This window comes from Ranitomeya imitator, chromosome 5, assembly GCF_032444005.1.
Source record: "Ranitomeya imitator isolate aRanImi1 chromosome 5, aRanImi1.pri, whole genome shotgun sequence".
Classification (NCBI taxonomy): Eukaryota; Metazoa; Chordata; class Amphibia; order Anura; family Dendrobatidae; genus Ranitomeya; species Ranitomeya imitator.
The window spans coordinates 481,847,880-481,869,023 of NC_091286.1; the positions used below are offsets into that span (position 1 = coordinate 481,847,880).

A 21,144-nucleotide genomic window follows, 5' to 3' on the forward strand; every position below is an offset into this window, starting at 1 on the left:
GGACGCGGCGATACTAAATATGTGTACTTTTATTGTTTTTTTTTTTTTTTTTGATAAAGAAATGTATTTATGGGAATAATATTTTTTTTTTTATTTATTTAGTATTTTTTTTTTTTTTTTTTACACATGTGGAAATTTTTTTTTAACTTTTTTACTTTGTCCCAGGGGGGACATCACAGATTGCCGATCTCACAGTTTGCATAGCACTCTGTGAGATCGGCGATCTCACTGATCGCTGCAGGCTTACAGAGCTGCAGCTGCAGCCTGCTCCTGACCCGGAAGTACTCCCTGCAGGACCCGGATGCAGCCCTGCGGCCATTTTGGATCCGGGGACTGCAGGAAGAAGACGCTCGGTACAAGGTGAGCACATCACCTTTTACCGATCGTCTCAGGGAAGCACGCAGGGAGCCCCCTCCCTGCGCGATGCTTTCCTGTACCGCCAGCACACCGCGATCATGTTTGATCAGGGTGTGCCGGGGATTAATGTGCCGGGAGCGGTCCGTGACCACTCCTGGCACATAGTGCCGGATGTCAGCTGCGATAGTCAGTTGACACCTGGCCGCGATCGGCCGCGCTCCCCCCGTGAGCGCGGCCGATCGCCTATGACGTACTATCCCGTCGGTGGGAATTAAGGCCCACCCCAACTCGACGGGATAGTACGTCATATGGGATTAAGGGGTTAAAGGAGGGTGAGGAGTTGTTTTCCTGAAATTCTGTACCATTTTTTCTCCACACATCTTTGATCTTTGTGGCCAAAGAGTTCTATTTTAGCCTTATTGATATACAGGACTTGTTTCTTAAATGTATCAGACTTGTTTAGATGTTTTTTTGCATATTTCCCTTTCCTACTGTATCCTCACCCATCCCCTGTAGACTGTGAGCTCTCGCGGGCAGGGTCCTCTCTCCTTCTTCTCCTTCTGTACTTGTGTGTGCATTATATTGCTCACATTGATTGTACTTGTCTATGTATGCCCCTTTTTTCACATGTAAAGCCTTACGGAATAACTGGCGCTATAGAAATGAATAATAATAATATTTCTGATGAGGATGTAGGAGAGGTTTTCTTCTGATGTCTCTTCCATGAAGGCCATATTTGTGCAGGTGTCTCTGAACTAAGAAAAATGTACCACAACTTCAGAGTTTGCTAAATCTTCCTGAAGGTCTTTTGCATTCAAGCGGGGGTTCAGATTTATCTCTCTAGCAATCTTACAATCAATTCTCACTGACTTTTATCTTGACTTCCACTATTCCTGTTAATTGCTATGTCTTAATTACATTTTGAAATGAGGAACGGACAACTTGAAAATGCTTTATTATCTTCATACAGCCTTCTGCTTTGTGGGCCTCCACCATTTTCATTTTCAGAGAGCTAGGCAGCTTCTTAGAACCCATGGCTGCTGTTTTTGAGCACAAGGTTAGAGAAGGCTGTTTTTTTATTAAAGGGAACCTGTCACCCCGTTTTTTCAAGATGAGCTAAAAATACTGTTAAATAGGGGCAGAGCTGTGCTTTACATTAGTGTATTTTGTGAGCCTTTATTCCCCACCTATGCTGCCGAAATACCTTTGTAAAATCGCCGTTTTGGGCTGTCACTCACGCTGGTCAGGTCATATGGGCGTGGTGACAGCGCTGTTTCTCCCCCAGATCTCCGTTGGTGGCGTAGTGGTGTGCGCATGTCCAACTGGCCAATCCACTGCGCAGCTTGAAGAAAAATAGCGCAATCTGCGCTATTCAGCCGTTTATCGGTGGGCTCGGCCATCTTTGTGAGGCCGTGCGTGCGCAGATGGTTCTTCCCGGCTTCCCGGGTCTTCAGGAAAATGGCCGTGGGATGCCGCGCGTGCGCAGATGGCGATCGCGGCGGCCATTTTCCTGCAGCCGAGATGCAAACTTGGCTTCAGGAAAATGGCCGCCGAGATCTCCATGTGCGCACGCGCGGCATCCCTCTGGGAAATTTGCACCACTTGGCCTTTCCTAACAATGATAGTGAACAAGCTAATTAAGGTCTAAAACCTTGGTCAAAGTTATCTGACCACACAAATCTTCTCCATAGGTGCTTAAACTTCTGCATCGGCCCATTTCCTTCTTTGTTGTTTTTAAAATACATATATATATATATATATATATATATATATATATATATATATATATATATACATATACAGCTCTGGCAAAAATTAAGAGACCACCACATCAAAATCAAGAGGATGATGGATAGTCACAAGCCATCAAACAAAGAAGAAATGCTGACATTTTTGCATCAGGAGCTGTGTGATAGACTGGTGGAAAGTGTGCCAAGGCGCATGAAAACTGTGATTAAAAATCATGGTTATTCCACAAAATATTGATTTCTGAACTCTTTCTGAGTTAAATCATTAGTATTGTTGTTTCTAAATGATTATCAACTTGTTTTCTTTGCATTACTTGAGGTCTACAAGCACTGTTTTTTTAAATTTTGACCATTTTTCTTTGTCAGAAAAAAAATACAAACATTATTGCTTGGAAATTCGGAGACATGTTGTCAGAAGTTTATAGACTAAATGAACAGTTAACATTTTACTCAAAAATAAACCTATAAAGAGAAAAATCAGACAAACTGAACATTTTGCAGTGGTCTCTTAATTTTTGGCAGAGCTGTGTATGTATATAATTTTTTTCTTTTTTGCCTAAAATACAAAGGTAATGTGTCATCCTTAACTTTAGGCCTTTTAGAGGTCATTTCATCTTCAACTTTCATATTCTCTGAAAAAAGGCAAGAAAGCAAAAATTCTGCCAGGGTGTGTAAACTTTTCAGCACAACTGTAGCATGCAATAAACCAGCAAGCAAACATTTTGAATAAAGTAGGGCAAGCAACATGGGTGATTCAGCACTGGACTCACTGACGCAACTTGCAATGCCTGTAGGCTATGTTCACGTTTGCGTTGTGCGCCGCTGCGTCCGCGACGCAATGCACAACGCAAATAAAAATGCAACAAAACGCACGCAAAAACGCTGCGTTTTGCGACGCATGCGTCGTTTTTTGCCGAAATTTGGACGCAAGAAAAATGCAACTTGTTGCGTTTTCTTGGCCCGACGCTTGCGGCAAAAAAAACGCATGCGTCGCACAACGCAGCACAAAAAGACGCATGCGTCCCCCATGTTAAATATAGGGGCGCATGACGCATGCGTCGCCGGTGCTTCGCCCGACGCAAACCCGACGCAAACACGCATAACGCTAATGTGAACGTAGCCTGAGCGATTCCTCATTTTTCATTCATTGTAACATTTTTGTACAGCACTCTGTGAGAGAAGTGACTTACAGATGCTATGCAGCAGCACCAAAATGGTGCTTTATTAATAAAGACTATTTAGGAAGTTGATTATCTTTGCCTTTAGCAAGCAAATGAGCAATAAAAAAAAAATTCTGGGCGAAGCCGTCCCTGAAAGCGGTGGTCTGACCGATCCAGTGTTTGACACAATAAATCTGCTCTTTAGGACGTACTAAGGGATTGAGACACTCTTATGTAAAGAGCCCCTAGGCTTATGTATTGCTAGGAAAACGTACTTAAAAGAGCCGTTCCCTCACTCGAGGTCCTCCTCTATTATCCTAAGAGGTGATCTACTGCTAAGAGCCATCTTGTCTGTGCATTGTACAACAGCTGCGTAATTCCAGTGAGAGATGTATATTCACTGGATGCTTTTTATCCATGACAAAGAGGTTCTGTAAACCAAACCGTTCCCTTTAGAAGAACTGATGCCTTATTCTCTTGTATAAATCCTGTAATTTTTGTAAAGTTTTTTCTGCTTTTGTAATTATCCAATACATCACACAGACCACAATTTTACTGCTTTATGTAACATGCTCTTTAAATAAGAAATGCATTTTTTTCTACGTAATTGTACATATATTTATTCTTCGTATTTGCAATATCACACTGTTAGAATAATTCAAAATCCATTTCTGCAATTATCCAGACACATGATATAGTGATTTCCAATCCATTTAATTAAAGCAACGAGATGCAAATAGCTGTAATGTAGCAAATAAGATATATAGAAGGAAAGTGTTTCTTATTCTAATGCCTGGATTAAAAAATAAATTTAGAGTCAATTGCATTCTTTTAAAATTGTTCTAATTAAACTAAGAAATGTTAATCCAAAGTGATTTTTTTTAAGAAGCTTCCCAGTTAATATTCTGGCTTAGTGCTTAGATTTAGCTAAATCCTAAACTGATTCTGGCATGATGTTAGAATTATTGCAGTGGTTCATTTGTATTGTTTTCGGAAGTGTATGACCCAGTTGAAGAACATTGTTCTGTACCAACTCTTTGGAAAAGTTATTTTTTATCATAGACAAGAAATTGGTTGCTGCCACCGTCAGGACTCCTAATTGGTGACAGAAAACGGACTGTAATGGGACGAGTTATCTAAAAGTGTCCGTTTAACAGTAACCTTTTAATTCCATTGCTGTATCGGTAAGGGAATTTCATCACTGTTAAATGCTGTCTTACAAGCGGTTTCTTTTCCTTTGGCGTTTTCAGCATTACGCCTCTTTATTTGGTATCAATAACATGCAAACTGCCTTCTCTAGAGAAGTGTGTAATGGAGTTGTGAGGATTGGCGGCTGCCCTGCATTGTAAGCAGAGTCCCATCTAGCAAAGCCACAAGTCCTTACTGTAAGCCAGTTTCTCCACCGTGATCTAGTGTGGCAATGGACCAGGCATAGCGGAAAGATCAGCCACGCTGCATATTCTGTATTCAAAACTTAGGATGAGACCAACAAGTTTTATTTAAGTATAACTTATGTGAATACATGAACAGCAATTTTTTTACATTAATTTTACTGTATTGATTCTATAGCATGTATGGTCTTTGCTGTATCAGAAATATTATTTAGTATTCCTGGTAAATGTAATGACGGAGTGGTGTAGGTTGCCATTAGGTATTCTCCTTTTGCTCGACAGGGAGCTGAATCCCTTGCTGTAATGTTTTGCATGGTCTTAAAATGAAAAAAAAAAAAAAATATATATATATATATATATATATATATATATACAGTCATGGCCAAAAGTATTGACATCCCTGCAATTCTGTCAGATAATACTTCTTCCTGAAAATGATTGCAAACACTAAATATTTGGTATTATTATCTTCATTTACCGTATATACTCGAGTATAAGCCGACCCGAGTATAAGCCGACCCCCCTAATTTTGCCAAAAAAACTGGGAAAATGTATTGACTCGAGTATAAGCCTAGGGTAGGAAATGCAGCAGCTACCGGTGAATTTCAAAAATAAAAATAGATGCTCCATACTGTTCATTATTGCCCCATAGATGCTCCATAAAAAGCTGTGCCATATAGAATGCTCTGCACCGTTCATTATGGCCCCATAGATGCTCCATAGAAAGCTGTGCCATATATAATGCTCTGCACCGTTCATTATGGCCCCATAGATGCTCCATAGAAAGCTGTGCCCCATATAGAATGCTCTGCACCGTTCATTATTGCTCCATAAAAAGCTGTGCAGAATGCTCTGCACCGTTCATTATGGCCCCATAGATGCTCCATAGAAAGCTATGCCCCATATAGAATGCTCTGCACCGTTCATTATGGCCCCATAGATGCTCCTTATAAAGCTGTGCCATATATAATGTTCTGCACCGTTCATTATTGCCCCATGGATGCTCCTTATAAAGCTGTGCCATATATAATGCTGCTGCTGCAATAAAAAAAAAATCACATACTCACCTCTCTTCGCTCAGGACGCCGGCGCTTTCAATATTTACCTGCCCCTCGTGCGGCTCCGTCTCCAGCACTGACACTCAGCAGAGGGCGCGCACTGACTACATCACCGCGCCCTCTGAACTGAGCGTCACTGCTAGAGGATGCTGCAGACGGAGCCGCACCAGAGCGAGGAGCAGGTAAATATCGCGCAGCGCTGCGCTCCCCGTATACTTACCTGCTCCTGGTGCGGTCCCTGCAGTCCCTGGCTTTCCCGGCGCTGCATCTTCTTCCTGTATGGAGCGGTCACAGTTACCGCTCATTTACAGCAATGAATATGCGGCTCCACCCCTATGGGAGGTGGAGCCGCATATTCATTTCTGTAATGAGCGGTGCCATGTGACCACTCAGTACAGGAAGAATCTGCAGCGCCGGGGAAGCCAGGGACTGCAGGGACCGCGCCGGGAGCTGGTAAGTATAATTACACAGCCCCCGCTCCCCCTCCCCTGCTGACCTCCCGGTATATGACTCGAGTGTAAGCCAAGAGGGGGACTTTCAGCCCAAAAAAATGGGCTGAAAATCTCGGCTTATACTCGAGTATATACGGTAATTTGTCTTAAATGAAAAACCACAAAAAGAATTGTCCTAAAGCCAAATTGGATATATATCCACACCAAACATAAAAAAAGGGGGTGGACAAAAGTATTGGCACTGTTCGAAAAATCATGTGATGCTTCTTTAATTTGTGTAATTAACACACCGGTAACTTACCTGTGGCACCTAACAGGTGTTGGCAATAACTAAATCACACTTGCAGCCAGTTGACATGGATTAAAGCTGACTCAACCGCTGTCCTGTGTACTTGTGTGTACCACATTGAGCATGGAGGAAAGAAAGAAGACCAAAGAACTGTCTGAGGACTTGAGAAACCAAATTGTGAGGAAGCATGAGCAATCTCAAGGCTGCAAGTCATCTCCAAAGACCTGAATGTTCCTGTGTCTACCGTGCGCAGTGTCATCAAGAAGTTTAAAGCCCATGTCACTGTGGCTAACCTCCCTAGATGTGGACGGAAAAGAAAAATTGACAAGAGATTTCAACACAAGATTGTGCGGATGTTGGATAAAGAACCTCGACTAACATCCAAACAAGTTCAAGCTGCCCTGCAGTCCGAGGGTACAACAGTGTCAACCCGTACTATCCGTCGGTGTCTGAATGAAAAGGGACTGTATGGTAGGATACCCAGGAAGACCCCACTTCTTACCCCGAGACATAAAAAAGCCAGGCTGGAGTTTGCCAAAACTTACCTGAAAAAGACTAAAACGTTTTGGAAGAATGTTCTCTGGTCAGATGAGACAAAAGTAGAGCTTTTTGGGCAAAGGCATCAACATAGAGTTTACAGGAGAAAAAAAAGAGGCATTCAAAGAAAATAACACGGTCCCTACAGTCAAACATGGCGGAGGTTCCCTGATGTTTTGGGGTTGCTTTGCTGCCTCTGGCACTGGACTGCTTGACTGTGTGCATGGCATTATGAAGTCTGAAGACTGCCAACAAATTTTGCAGCATAATGTAGGGCCCAGTGTGAGAAAGCTGGGTCTCCCTCAGAGGTCATGGGTCTTCCAGCAGGACAATGACCCGAAACACACTTCAAAAAGCACTATAAAATGGTTTAAGAGAAAGCACTGGAGACTTCTAAGGTGGCCAGCAATGAGTCCAGACCTGAATCCCATAGAACACCTGTGGAGAGATCTAAAAATGGCAGTTTGGAGAAGGCACCCTTCAAATATCAGGGACCTGGAGCAGTTTGCCAAAGAAGAATGGTCTAAAATTCCAGCGGAGCATTGTAAGAAACTCATTGATGGTTACCGGAAGCGGTTGGTCGCAGTTATTTTGGCTAAAAGTTGTGCAACCAAGTATTAGGCTGAGGGTGCCAATACTTTTGTCTGGCCCATTTTTTGAGTTTTGTGTGAAATGATCAAAGTTTTGCTTTTTGCTTCATTCTCTTTTGTGTTTTTTTCATTTAGGACAAATTAAATGAAGATAATAATACCAAATAATTCGTGTTTGCAATCATTTTCAGGAAGAAAATGAGTATTATCTGACAGAATTGCAGGGGTGTCAATACTTTTGCCCATGACTGTATATATATACTATATAATTGTCTAAGGGTCACTTCCGTTTGTCTGTCCTTCTTTCTGTCACGAATATTCATTGGTCATGGCCTCTGTCTGTCATGGAATCCAAGTCGCTGATTGGTCGTGGCAAAACGCCCATGGACCATTGCCACGACCAATCAGCGACGGGCACAGTCTGGAAGAAAATGGCCGCTCCTTACTCCCCGCAGTCAGTGCCCGGCGCCCGCATACTCCCCTCCCGGTCACCGCTCACGCAGGGTTAATGCCGGCGGTAACTGACCGCGTTATGCTGCGGGTAACGCACTCCGTTACTGCTGCTATTAACCCTGTGTGACCACGTTTTTACTATTGATGCTGGCTATGCAGCGTCAATAGTAAAAACATGTAATGTTAAAAATAATTTTAAAAAAAATCATTATATACTCACCTTCCGCCGCCTTTCCCGCTCCTCGCTACGCTCCGGTGACCGCTCCATGCAAGCGGCAGGTTCCGGTGGTATGGGAGAAGGATCTGCCATGACGCCACGGTCATGTGACCGCGACGTCATCACAGGCACCTGCACGAGAAGGACCTGCCATGACGTCACGATCATGTGACCGCGACATTATCACAGGTCCTGCGCGAGAAGGACCTGCCATGACGTCACGGTCATGTGATCGCGACGTTATCACAGGCCCTGTGCGCCTGCGCGAGAAGGACCTGCCATGACGTCACGGTCATGTGATCGAACTACAAGTGGCCCTTGGAAGGTGAGTATATGTTTATTTTTTATTTTTTAACCTGTGACATACGTGGATGGGCAATATACTACGTAGCTGGGCAATATACTATGTGGCTCTGTGCTGTATACTACGTGACTGGACAATATACTACATATCTGGGCAATATACTATGTGGCTGGGCAATATACTACGTCACTGGGCAATATACTATGTGGCTCTGTGCTGTATACTACGTCACTGGGAAATATACTACGTCACTGGGCAATATACTACGTGGTTGGGCAATATACTACGTGGCTGGGCAATATACTACATGGCAGGGCAATATACTACGTGGCAGGGCAATATACTACGTCGCTGTGCAATTTACTACGTGGCTCTGTGCTGTATACTACGTCACTGGGCAAAATACTACGCCACAGGGCAATATACTACGTAAGTGGGCAATATACTACGTGGCTGGGCAATATACTATGTGACTGGGCAATATACTACGTGACTGGGCAATATACTACGTGGCTGGGCAATATACTACATGGCTGGGCAATATACTACGTGGCTGGGCAATACACTATGTGACTGGGCAATATACTACATGACTGGGCAACATACTACGTGACTGGGCAATATACTACGTAACTGGGCAATATACTACGTGGCTGCGCAATATACTACGTGGCTGGGCAATATACTACGTGACTGGGCAATATACTATGTGGCTGGTAAATATACTACGTGGCTGGGCAATACACTATGTGACTGGGCAATATACTACATGACTGGGCAACATACTACATGACTGGGCAATATACTACATGACTGGGCAACATACTACGTGACTGGGCAATATACTACGTGGCTGGGCAATATACTACGTGGACATGCATATTCTAGAATACCCGATGCGTTAGAATCTTAGAATCGAGCCACCATCTAGTATATATATATATATATATATATATATATATATATACATATATATATATATATATATATATATATATATATATATATATATATATATATATATATATATATATATATATATATATATATACAGTGGGGCAAAAAAGTATTTAGTCAGTCAGCAATAGTGCAAGTTCCACCACTTAAAAAGATGAGAGGCGTCTGTAATTTACATCATAGGTAGACCTCAACTATGGGAGACAAACTCAGAAAAAAAAATCCAGAAAATCACATTTTCTGTTTTTTTATCATTTTATTTGCATATTATGGTGGAAAATAAGTATTTGGTCAGAAACAAACAATCAAGATTTCTGGCTCTCACAGACCTGTAACTTCTTCTTTAAGATTCTCCTCTTTCCTCCACTCATTACCTGTAGTAATGGCACCTGTTTAAACTTGTTATCAGTATAAAAAGACACCTGTGCACACCCTCAAACAGTCTGACTCCAAACTCCACTATGGTGAAGACCAAAGAGCTGTCAAAGGACACCAGAAACAAAATTGTAGCCCTGCACCAGGCTGGGAAGACTGAATCTGCAATAGCCAACCAGCTTGGAGTGAAAAAATCAACAGTGGGAGCAATAATTAGAAAATGGAAGACATACAAGACCACTGATAATCTCCCTCGATCTGGGGCTCCACGCAAAATCCCACCCCGTGGGGTCAGAATGATCACAAGAACGGTGAGCAAAAATCCCAGAACCACGCGGGGGGACCTAGTGAATGAACTGCAGAGAGCTGGGACCAATGTAACAAGGCCTACCATAAGTAACACACTACGCCACCATGGACTCAGATCCTGCAGTGCCAGACGTGTCCCACTGCTTAAGCCAGTACATGTCTGAGCCCGTCTGAAGTTTGCTGGAGAGCATTTGGATGATCCAGAGGAGTTTTGGGAGAATGTCCTATGGTCTGATGAAACCAAACTGGAACTGTTTGGTAGAAACACAACTTGTCGTGTTTGGAGGAAAAAGAATACTGAGTTGCATCCATCAAACACCATACCTACTGTAAAGCATGGTGGTGGAAACATCATGCTTTGGGGCTGTTTCTCTGCAAAGGGGCCAGGACGACTGATCCGGGTACATGAAAGAATGAATGGGGCTATGTATCGTGAGATTTTGAGTGCAAACCTCCTTCAATCAGCAAGGGCATTGAAGATGAAACGTGGCTGGGTCTTTCAACATGATAATGATCCAAAGCACACCGCCAGGGCAACGAAGGAGTGGCTTCGTAAGAAGCATTTCAAGGTCCTGGAGTGACCTAGCCAGTCTCCAGATCTCAACCCTATAGAAAACCTTTGGAGGGAGTTGAAAGTCCGTGTTGCCAAGCGAAAAGCCAAAAACATCACTGCTCTAGAGGAGATCTGCATGGAGGAATGGGCCAACATACCAACAACAGTGTGTGGCAACCTTGTGAAGACTTACAGAAAACGTTTGACCTCTGTCATTGCTAACAAAGGATATATTACAAAGTATTGAGATGAAATTTTGTTTCTGACCAAATACTTATTTTCCACCATAATATGCAAATAAAATGTTAAAAAAACAGACAATGTGATTTTCTGGATTTTTTTTTCTCAGTTTGTCTCCCATAGTTGAGGTCTACCTATGATGTAAATTACAGACGCCTCTCATCTTTTTAAGTGGGGGAACTTGCACTATTGCTGACTGACTAAATACTTTTTTGCCCCATTGTATATATATATATATATATATATATATATATACATAGAAAAAAAGAGGCAGCACTCCATAATAAAGTGAAAAAAAGTGGAAGGTTTTAATCAACCCACATAGCCGGGCGACGTTTCAGCTCCATCTGAGCCTTTCTCAAGCTTGAGAAAGGCTCAGATGGAGCTGAAACGTCGCCCGGCTATGTGGGTTGATTAAAACCTTCCACTTTTTTTCACTTTATTATGGAGTGCTGCCTCTTTTTTTCTATGTGAATTTGGTGCAATCGTTGGACTGGTTGCCTGGGGCCTTGCACCCGAAGATAAGTACTTAAGTTGTGCTGTTCCCTTTTTTTCTTATTATATATATATATATATATATATATATATATATATATATATAATATAAAACATATGCTCACCTCTCCGACCCCTGTCCCTTTTTGGTACTGTTGCTGGTGTCTTGCAGCCAGTGCTTGGCTGCAGCAGTCATGTTCTGTCAGAACCAAAAGAGACACTTGGATGGAATGCGACTGCTGTAGCCACTGATTGACTGCAGAGGTCATCTGGTGCACCGTGACAAAAGAAGTTGACAACTCAGGTGGGTACACTGGTAGGAGCACCAAAGATGAAAAGGCTTCTGGCTGAAGAGTGCTTTTTCCTTTTTGTTTTATGGTCAATATGTTCCCATTTTTAACATAATGAAAAGTAGTGGACAACCCCTTGAAAGAGGACCTCTCATCAGGTCCACATCAGGTGTTTACTCATATTTTGTCTCAATTCCTCCCCTGTGTGGTCAGTTTTTTCCCTTTTTTTCCTCCATACGGTTCCAGAGATATAGGCCTTTTTGCTTAGTGTTCATGTTTATGGTCTTACTTGGACACGGGGTAATAGCAAATTAATTCAGTTTCCAGCCCATTTTCACTATTTGCATGGATTTTGTAAAATGCAGTGCAATTTTCTATTCCAGCATAAAGAACCTAAACATAGAAAGCAGTTTTCCAAGGTTTAACTATAAAACCTTATGCCACTAAAAGTCCTTTCCACTTTATTATATCTGCTTTTCTTCTTTCAAAGTGCACAGTAAAATCGGTGAAATGTAGGCAAATACATACAAAGCAAAGGCTAATGCGCCTGTACTAATAATACTGTACCTCAGAAGCTTATAAATAAGGTCTCCTACAATGAGTGAAGAACCTTGGATGGCTCGCTTAGTATACTAAAGCTCCAAGAAATAGAAATCCGCAAATCAATGGTCTAAAATGTCCAAACCAGGCCATAAATCTTGGCCAAAAATAATAAGAATGATCTTGCAGACAATGATCTTTATTGCCTGGTTGTCTCAGCAATAAAATTGATCCTTCCCGTGTCGAGGGCTGATCATCTGCTCAGTGTAAATCTGTTGAAGTAGAACACGTCTCATGCTGCCCCACTGAAGCTTCTCTGAATAAGCTGGTTAGGAAAATAGAACATGACGAGATTCAGAAATGTTCTGGTCAACAGTAGGAAAACATGACTAAAGTTTCATGGATTTTGTAACTGTTGTCAAGGAACAGACATAACAAGACCTTAATCTTGGTTGAAGTTATGTAACCTCCCATGGTATGTAGGATTTTGTGTACACCTTGAAATTCTCAAATGACTGGTCCCTGTTGAGGCTGTCAACCACGCAAGTAAAGCACGCTAGGTTTTAATTATCATTTGTGCCAAAATAAGTTTCCTTTGTTGCAAAAACTTCCGCAGAGCGAACTTTGAGACACACCGCCTGCATTGATCATTAATTTCTGTCTTGACAGTCGAGGACAAAAAGAAATCTGGCAGCGAGGAATCAAAGCCCTTCTTTCTATGCATGCACTCAATCGTTTCTCTTTTGATAGATTTTAGATAATATTTCTACCGTTTCCCCTTACCTTGCGGTTAGTTTGATATTAAGAAGAGAGATGTCTTGTTTAGTATGGAAATGAACGTCGTAAATGTGCAGTCTTACATAAGTAACAGCCTCCTCAGCTACACCTGCATACCATATAAAAGAGCATCTTAAATGACGCAGCGCAAGCTTTAGTTTTTAACTTAATTGAACTACAAATGCCAACACATGCGAAGCTCGATGCCATAAAAATAAAACATGTCAAAAATCTGTTGGAACTGCGCATTGCTTCCCAATTTAAGCCTAGCCTGGACTTAACGGGACCTTTTATACTGCGGATTTGTAAGATAAATGCACTCCAAACTGCCGAAGAGACTATTGCCGAAGAAAAAAAAACAGCTGTACTCGTCTTTAGTCGTTTCCTTAAGTACACTTCTTCTATGCCAATTTCCATATTTTTTAAATAACGAGAGAAGCGCTGAACATTCCACAAGAAATGTAACATGCATAGGAAGTAAGGCAAAAGTGAAATGTCCACTGGAAATATCTGCGCAACATACTGGGAGCCGGTGGGTTGCTAATTTCATGCATTTGTGTCAGCGGCGAAATTGTTTAGTAATTCAGTTTACTTCTAATATTTCATATTTGCAGGAGAAATCTCAAGATGGTAAATTAGATATTTCACATGCTTTCAAGAAAGAACTGAATGTTGATGAGACAAGTGGAAAACCTATAAAAGACAAAGAGATTATTGGCAGGATAAACTCAACCGGAATCTCTTCCATTAAGGAAACGCAAAGAGACAGCGGAAAGGTTGGTGTTTGTTCCTGGTACGAAGGTGCTAAGTACCAATAATACACGATTACTTTATGCTCGAATACCGAGAAGTAGTGCACAGTTCAGAGTGATGTGTAATAGAAAGGATCCAGAAATTCCACTGCAGTATTTGCATACGAGTAGTGTATCAGACACATGCAGCACACACACTGCTCACATATCAGACACATGCAGCACACACACTGCTCACATATCAGGTACATGCAGCACACACACTGCTCACATCAGACACACACTGCTCACATCAGACACACACTGCTCACACATCAGACACATGCAGCACACACACTGCTGACACATCAACACACACTGCTCACACATCAGACACATGCAGCACACACACTGCTGACACATCAGACACATGCAGCACACACACTGCTGACACATCAGACACATGCAGCACACACACTGCTCACATATCAGACACATGCAGCACACACACTGCTCACATCAGACACATGCAGCACACACACTGCTCACATCAAACACACACTGCTCACACATCAGACACATGCAGCACACACACTGCTGACATCAGACACACACTGCTCACACATCAGACACATGCAGCACACACACTGCTGACACATCAGACACATGCAGCACACACACTGCTCATATCAGACACATGCAGCACACACACTGCTCACATCAGACACACACTGCTCATACATCAGACACATGCAGCACACACACTGCTCACATATCAGACACATGCAGCACACACACTGCTCATATCAGACACATGCAGCACACACACTACTCACATATCAGACACATGCAGCACACACACTGCTCACATCAGACACATGCAGCACACACACTGCTCACATCAGACACACACTGCTCACATCAGACACATACAGCACACACACTGCTCACATCAGACACACACTGCTCACACATCAGACACATGCAGCACACACACTGCTGACACATCAGACACATGCAGTACACAACACACACTGCTCACATATCAGACACATGCAGCACACACACTGCTCACACATCAGACACATGCACACACACTGCTCATATCAGACACATGCAGCACACACACTGCTCACATCAGACACACACTGCTCATACATCAGACACATGCAGCACACACATTGCTCACACATCAGACACATGCATCACACACACTGCTCACATATCAGACACATGCTGCACACACACTGCTCACACATCAGACACATGCTGCACACACACTGCTCATATCAGACACATACAGCACACACACTGCTCACACATCAGACACATGCAGCACACACACTGCTCACATATCAGACACATGCAGCACACACACTGCTCACATCAGACACACACTGCTCACACATCAGACACATGCAGCACACACACACTGCTCACACATCAGACACATGCTGCACACACACTGCTCAAACATCAGACACATGCAGCACACACACTGCTCACACATCAGACACATGCAGCACACACACTGCTCACATATCAGACACATGCAATACACACACTGCTCACATCAGACACACACTGCTCACACATCAGACACATGCAGCACACACACTGCTGACACATCAGACACATGCAGTACACAACACACACTGCTCACATATCAGACACATGCAGCACACACACTGCTCACACATCAGACACATGCACACACACTGCTCATATCAGACACATGCAGCACACACACTGCTCACATCAGACACACACTGCTCATACATCAGACACATGCAGCACACACATTGCTCACACATCAGACACATGCATCACACACACTGCTCACATATCAGACACATGCTGCACACACACTGCTCACACATCAGACACATGCTGCACACACACTGCTCATATCAGACACATACAGCACACACACTGCTCACACATCAGACACATGCAGCACACACACTGCTCACATATCAGACACATGCAGCACACACACTGCTCACATCAGACACACACTGCTCACACATCAGACACATGCAGCACACACACACTGCTCACACATCAGACACATGCTGCACACACACTGCTCAAACATCAGACACATGCAGCACACACACTGCTCACACATCAGACACATGCAGCACACACACTGCTCACATATCAGACACATGCAATACACACACTGCTCACATCAGACACACACTGCTCACACATCAGACACATGCAGCACACACACTGCTCACACATCAGACACATGCTGCACACACACTGCTCAAACATCAGACACATGCAGCACACACACTGCTCACACATCAGACACATGCAGCACACACACTGCTCACATATCAGACACATGCAATACACACACTGCTCATATCAGACACACACTGCTCACACATCAGACACATGCTGCACACAGACTGCTGACACGTCAGACACATGCAGCACACACACTGCTCACATATCAGACACATGCAGCACACACACTGCTCATATCAGACACATGCAGCACACACACTGCTGACACATCAGACACATGCAGCACACACACTGCTCACACATCAGACACATACAGCACACACACTGCTCATATCAGACACATACAGCACACACACTGCTTACATATCAGACACATACAGCACACACACTGCTCACATCAGACACACACTGCTCACACATCAGACACATGCAGCACACACACACTGCTCACACATCAGACACATGCTGCACACACAGTGCTCAAACATCAGACACATGCGGCACACACACTGCTCACACATCAGACACATGCAGCACACACACTGCTCACATATCAGACACATGCAATACACACACTGCTCACATCAGACACACACTGCTCACACATCAGACACATGCAGCACACACACTGCTCGCACATCAGACACATGCTGCACATACACTGCTCATATCAGACACATACAGCACACACACTGCTCATATCAGACACACACTGCTCACACATCAGACACATGCTGCACACAGACTGCTGACACATCAGACACATGCAGCACACACACTGCTCACATATCAGACACATGCAGCACACACACTGCTCACACATCAGACACATGCTGCACACACACTGCTCATATCAGACACATGCAGCACACACACTGCTGACACATCAGACACATGAAGCACACACTGCTCACATATCAGACACATGCAGCACACACACTGCTCACACATCAGACACATGCTGCACACACACTGCTCATATCAGACACATGCAGCACACACACTGCTCACATCAGACACACATTGCTCATACATCAGACACATGCAGCACACACACTGCTCACACATCAGACACATGCAGCACACACACTGCTCACATATCAGACACATGCTGCACACTCACTGCTCACACATCAGACACATGCTGCACACACTGCTCATATCAGACACATACAGCACACACACTGCTCACATCAGACACACACTGCTCACACATCAGACACATGCAGCACACACACACTGCTCACACATCAGACACATGCTGCATACACACTGCTCAAACATCAGACACATGCCGCACACACACTGCTCACACATCAGACACATGCAGCACACACACTGCTCACATATCAGACACATGCTGCACACACACTGCTCACACATCAGACACATGCTGCACATACACTGCTCACACATCAGACGCATACAGCACACACACTGCTCATATCAGACACATGCAGCACACACACTGCTCACATATCAGACACATGCTGCACACACACTGCTCACACATCAGACACATGCTGCACATACACTGCTCACACATCAGACACATACAGCACACACACTGCTCATATCAGACACATGCAGCACACACACTGCTCACATATCTGACACATGCTGCACACACACTGCTCACACATCAGACACATGCTGCACACACACTGCTCATATCAGACACATGCAGCACACACACTGCTCACATCAGACACACATTGCTCATACATCAGACACATACAGCACACACACTGCTCACACATCAGACACATGCTGCACACACACTGCTCACATATCAGACACATGCTGCACACACACTGCTCACACATCAGACACATGCTGCACACACTGCTCATATCAGACACATACTGCATACACACTGCTCAAACATCAGACACATGCCGCACACACACTGCTCACATATCTGACACATGCTGCACACACACTGCTCACACATCAGACACATGCTGCACACACTGCTCATATCAGACACATACAGCACACACACTGCTCACATCAGACACACACTGCTCACACATCAGACACATGCTGCACACACACACTGCTCACACATCAGACACATGCTGCACACACACTGCTCAAACATCAGACACATGCCGAACACACACTGCTCACACATCAGACACATGCAGCACACACACTGCTCACATATCAGACACATGCAATACACACACTGCTCACATCAGACACACACTGCTCACACATCAGACAAATGCAGCACACACACTGCTCGCACATCAGACACATGCTGCACAGACACTGCTCATATCAGACACATACAGCACACGCACTGCTCATATCAGACACACACTGCTCACACATCAGACACATGCTGCACACAGACTGCTGACACATCAGACACATGCAGCACACACACTGCTCACATATCAGACACATGCTGCACACACACTGCTCACACATCAGACACATGCTGCACACACTGCTCATATCAGACACATACAGCACACACACTGCTCACATCAGACACACACTGCTCACACATCAGACACATGCAGCACACACACACTGCTCACACATCAGACACATGCTGCACACACACTGCTCAAACATCAGACACATGCGGCACAGACACTGCTCACACATCAGACACATGCAGCACACACACTGCTCACATATCAGACACATGCAATACACACACTGCTCACATCAGACACACACTGCTCACACATCAGACACTTGCAGCACACACACTGATCGCACATCAGACACATGCTGCACATACACTGCTCATATCAGACACACACTGCTCACACATCAGACACATGCTGCACACAGACTGCTGACACATCAGACACATGCAGCACACACACTGCTCACATATCAGACACATGCAGCACACACACTGCTCACACATCAGACACATGCTGCACACACACTGCTCATATCAGACACATGCAGCACACACACTGCTGACACATCAGACACATGAAGCACACACTGCTCACATATCAGACACATGCAGCACACACACTGCTCACACATCAGACACATGTTGCACACACACTGCTCATATCAGACACATGCAGCACACACACTGCTCACATCAGACACACACTGCTCATACATCAGACACATGCAGCACACACATTGCTCACACATCAGACACATGCAGCACACACACTGCTCACATATCAGACACATGCTGCACACACACTGCTCACACATCAGACACATGCTGCACACACACTGCTCATATCAGACACATACAGCACACACACTGCTCACATCAGACACACACTGCTCACACATCAGACACATGCAGCACACACACACTGCTCACACATCAGACACATGCTGCATACACACTGCTCAAACATCAGACACATGCCGCACACACACTGCTCACACATCAGACACATGCAGCACACACACTGCTCACATATCAGACACATGCAATACACACACTGCTCACATCAGACACACACTGTTCACACATCAGACACATGCAACACACACACTGCTCACACATCAGACACATGCTGCACATACACTGCTCACACATCAGACACATACAGCACACACACTGCTCATATCAGACACATACAGCACACACACTGCTTACATATCAGACACATACAGCACACACACTGCTCACATCAGACACACACTGCTCACACATCAGACACATGCTGCACACAGACTGCTCACACATCAGACACATGCTGCACATACACTGCTCAAACATCAGACACATACAGCACACACACTGCTCATATCAGACACATACAGCACACACACTGCTTACATATCAGACACATACAGCACACACACTGCTCATATCAGACACATGCAGCACACACACTGCTCACATACCAGACACATGCAGCACACACACTGCTCACATCAGACACACACTGCTCACACATCAGACACATGCTGCACACAGACTGCTCACACATCAGACACATGCTGCACACACACTGCTCAAACATCAGACACATACAGCACACACACTGCTCATATCAGACACATACAGCACACACACTGCTCATATCAGACACATGCAGCTCACACACTACTCACATATCAGACACATGCAGCACACACACTGCTCAAATATCAGACACATGCAGCACACACTGCTCACATCAGACACACACTGCTCACACATCAGACACATGCTGCACACACACTGCTCAAACATCAGACACATACAGCATACACGCTGCTCATATCAGACACATACAGCACACACACTGCTCACACATCAGACACATGCAGCACACACACTGCTCACACATCAGACACATGCAGCACACATATATCCGACACATGCAACAAACATATCAGACACATACGGCACACTTACTACTCACATAATAGATCATACACATACATCACACACACCACTCATTTACATACATGCAGTATATCTGACACATGCAGAACTCATACATCAGGCACATGTAGCACAAACACCACACACGTTGGTCAGATAAAATTAATTTTAAAGGGTTTGGTCTAAAGTATGGTTTGATGAATAGTGACAGTGTTTACACTATCACAGTTTCCTTATGTTCCCTGTGCCTGTAGTTGGTCACCGATGGCATGTATAGGGTTTTCAAACTTGCGGTCACATGCCAACTTGTCTCCTTTGGCTACTTTCAATAGAAGAGAATAGAGAGATATACTAGTCCGCCCATGATCACAAGTATGCAAAAGCCTGTTACATGCCTTGTGACTAGTCACCTACATGGAAATATAGGGGTATTGTAAGAACTTGCACATTATCCACTGTCATTATTTTGAGTGACAGAGTGCCTACAGACTATACACATGTGCACAGAGACCTGCCAATCCTGGCTGGCGGGCATGGAGAAGCTGTCGGGAACCTGCCTGCCCATCTAGTCTCCAGTGTGGATCAACAGCTTTTGAAGTATAGTTTTCTCTGAAACACAGCAGCATTTTAAAGTCATTCATACATGGCTGTGTTCATACAGCCAGTGCCTGATACATGCTGCCCATGGATCTTGCAGCATGTATCAGCTGTCACGTTCAGTATAAGCTTACATAAAAATCA

General features: G+C 44.1%; 1 protein-coding gene across 2 annotated transcripts in view; it reads left to right on the plus strand.

Annotated features, from left to right (window-relative positions):
• The window catches only part of ZBBX (zinc finger B-box domain containing), a 357,196-nt gene that overhangs the window by 131,838 nt on the left and 204,214 nt on the right, over positions 1–21,144 (plus strand). For both annotated transcript variants that reach the window (XM_069727388.1, XM_069727390.1), the window contains exon 9: positions 13,707–13,868. In XM_069727388.1, coding sequence (XP_069583489.1) covers positions 13,707–13,868 — 162 coding nt within the window. The remainder of the gene's footprint in view (positions 1–13,706; positions 13,869–21,144) is intronic.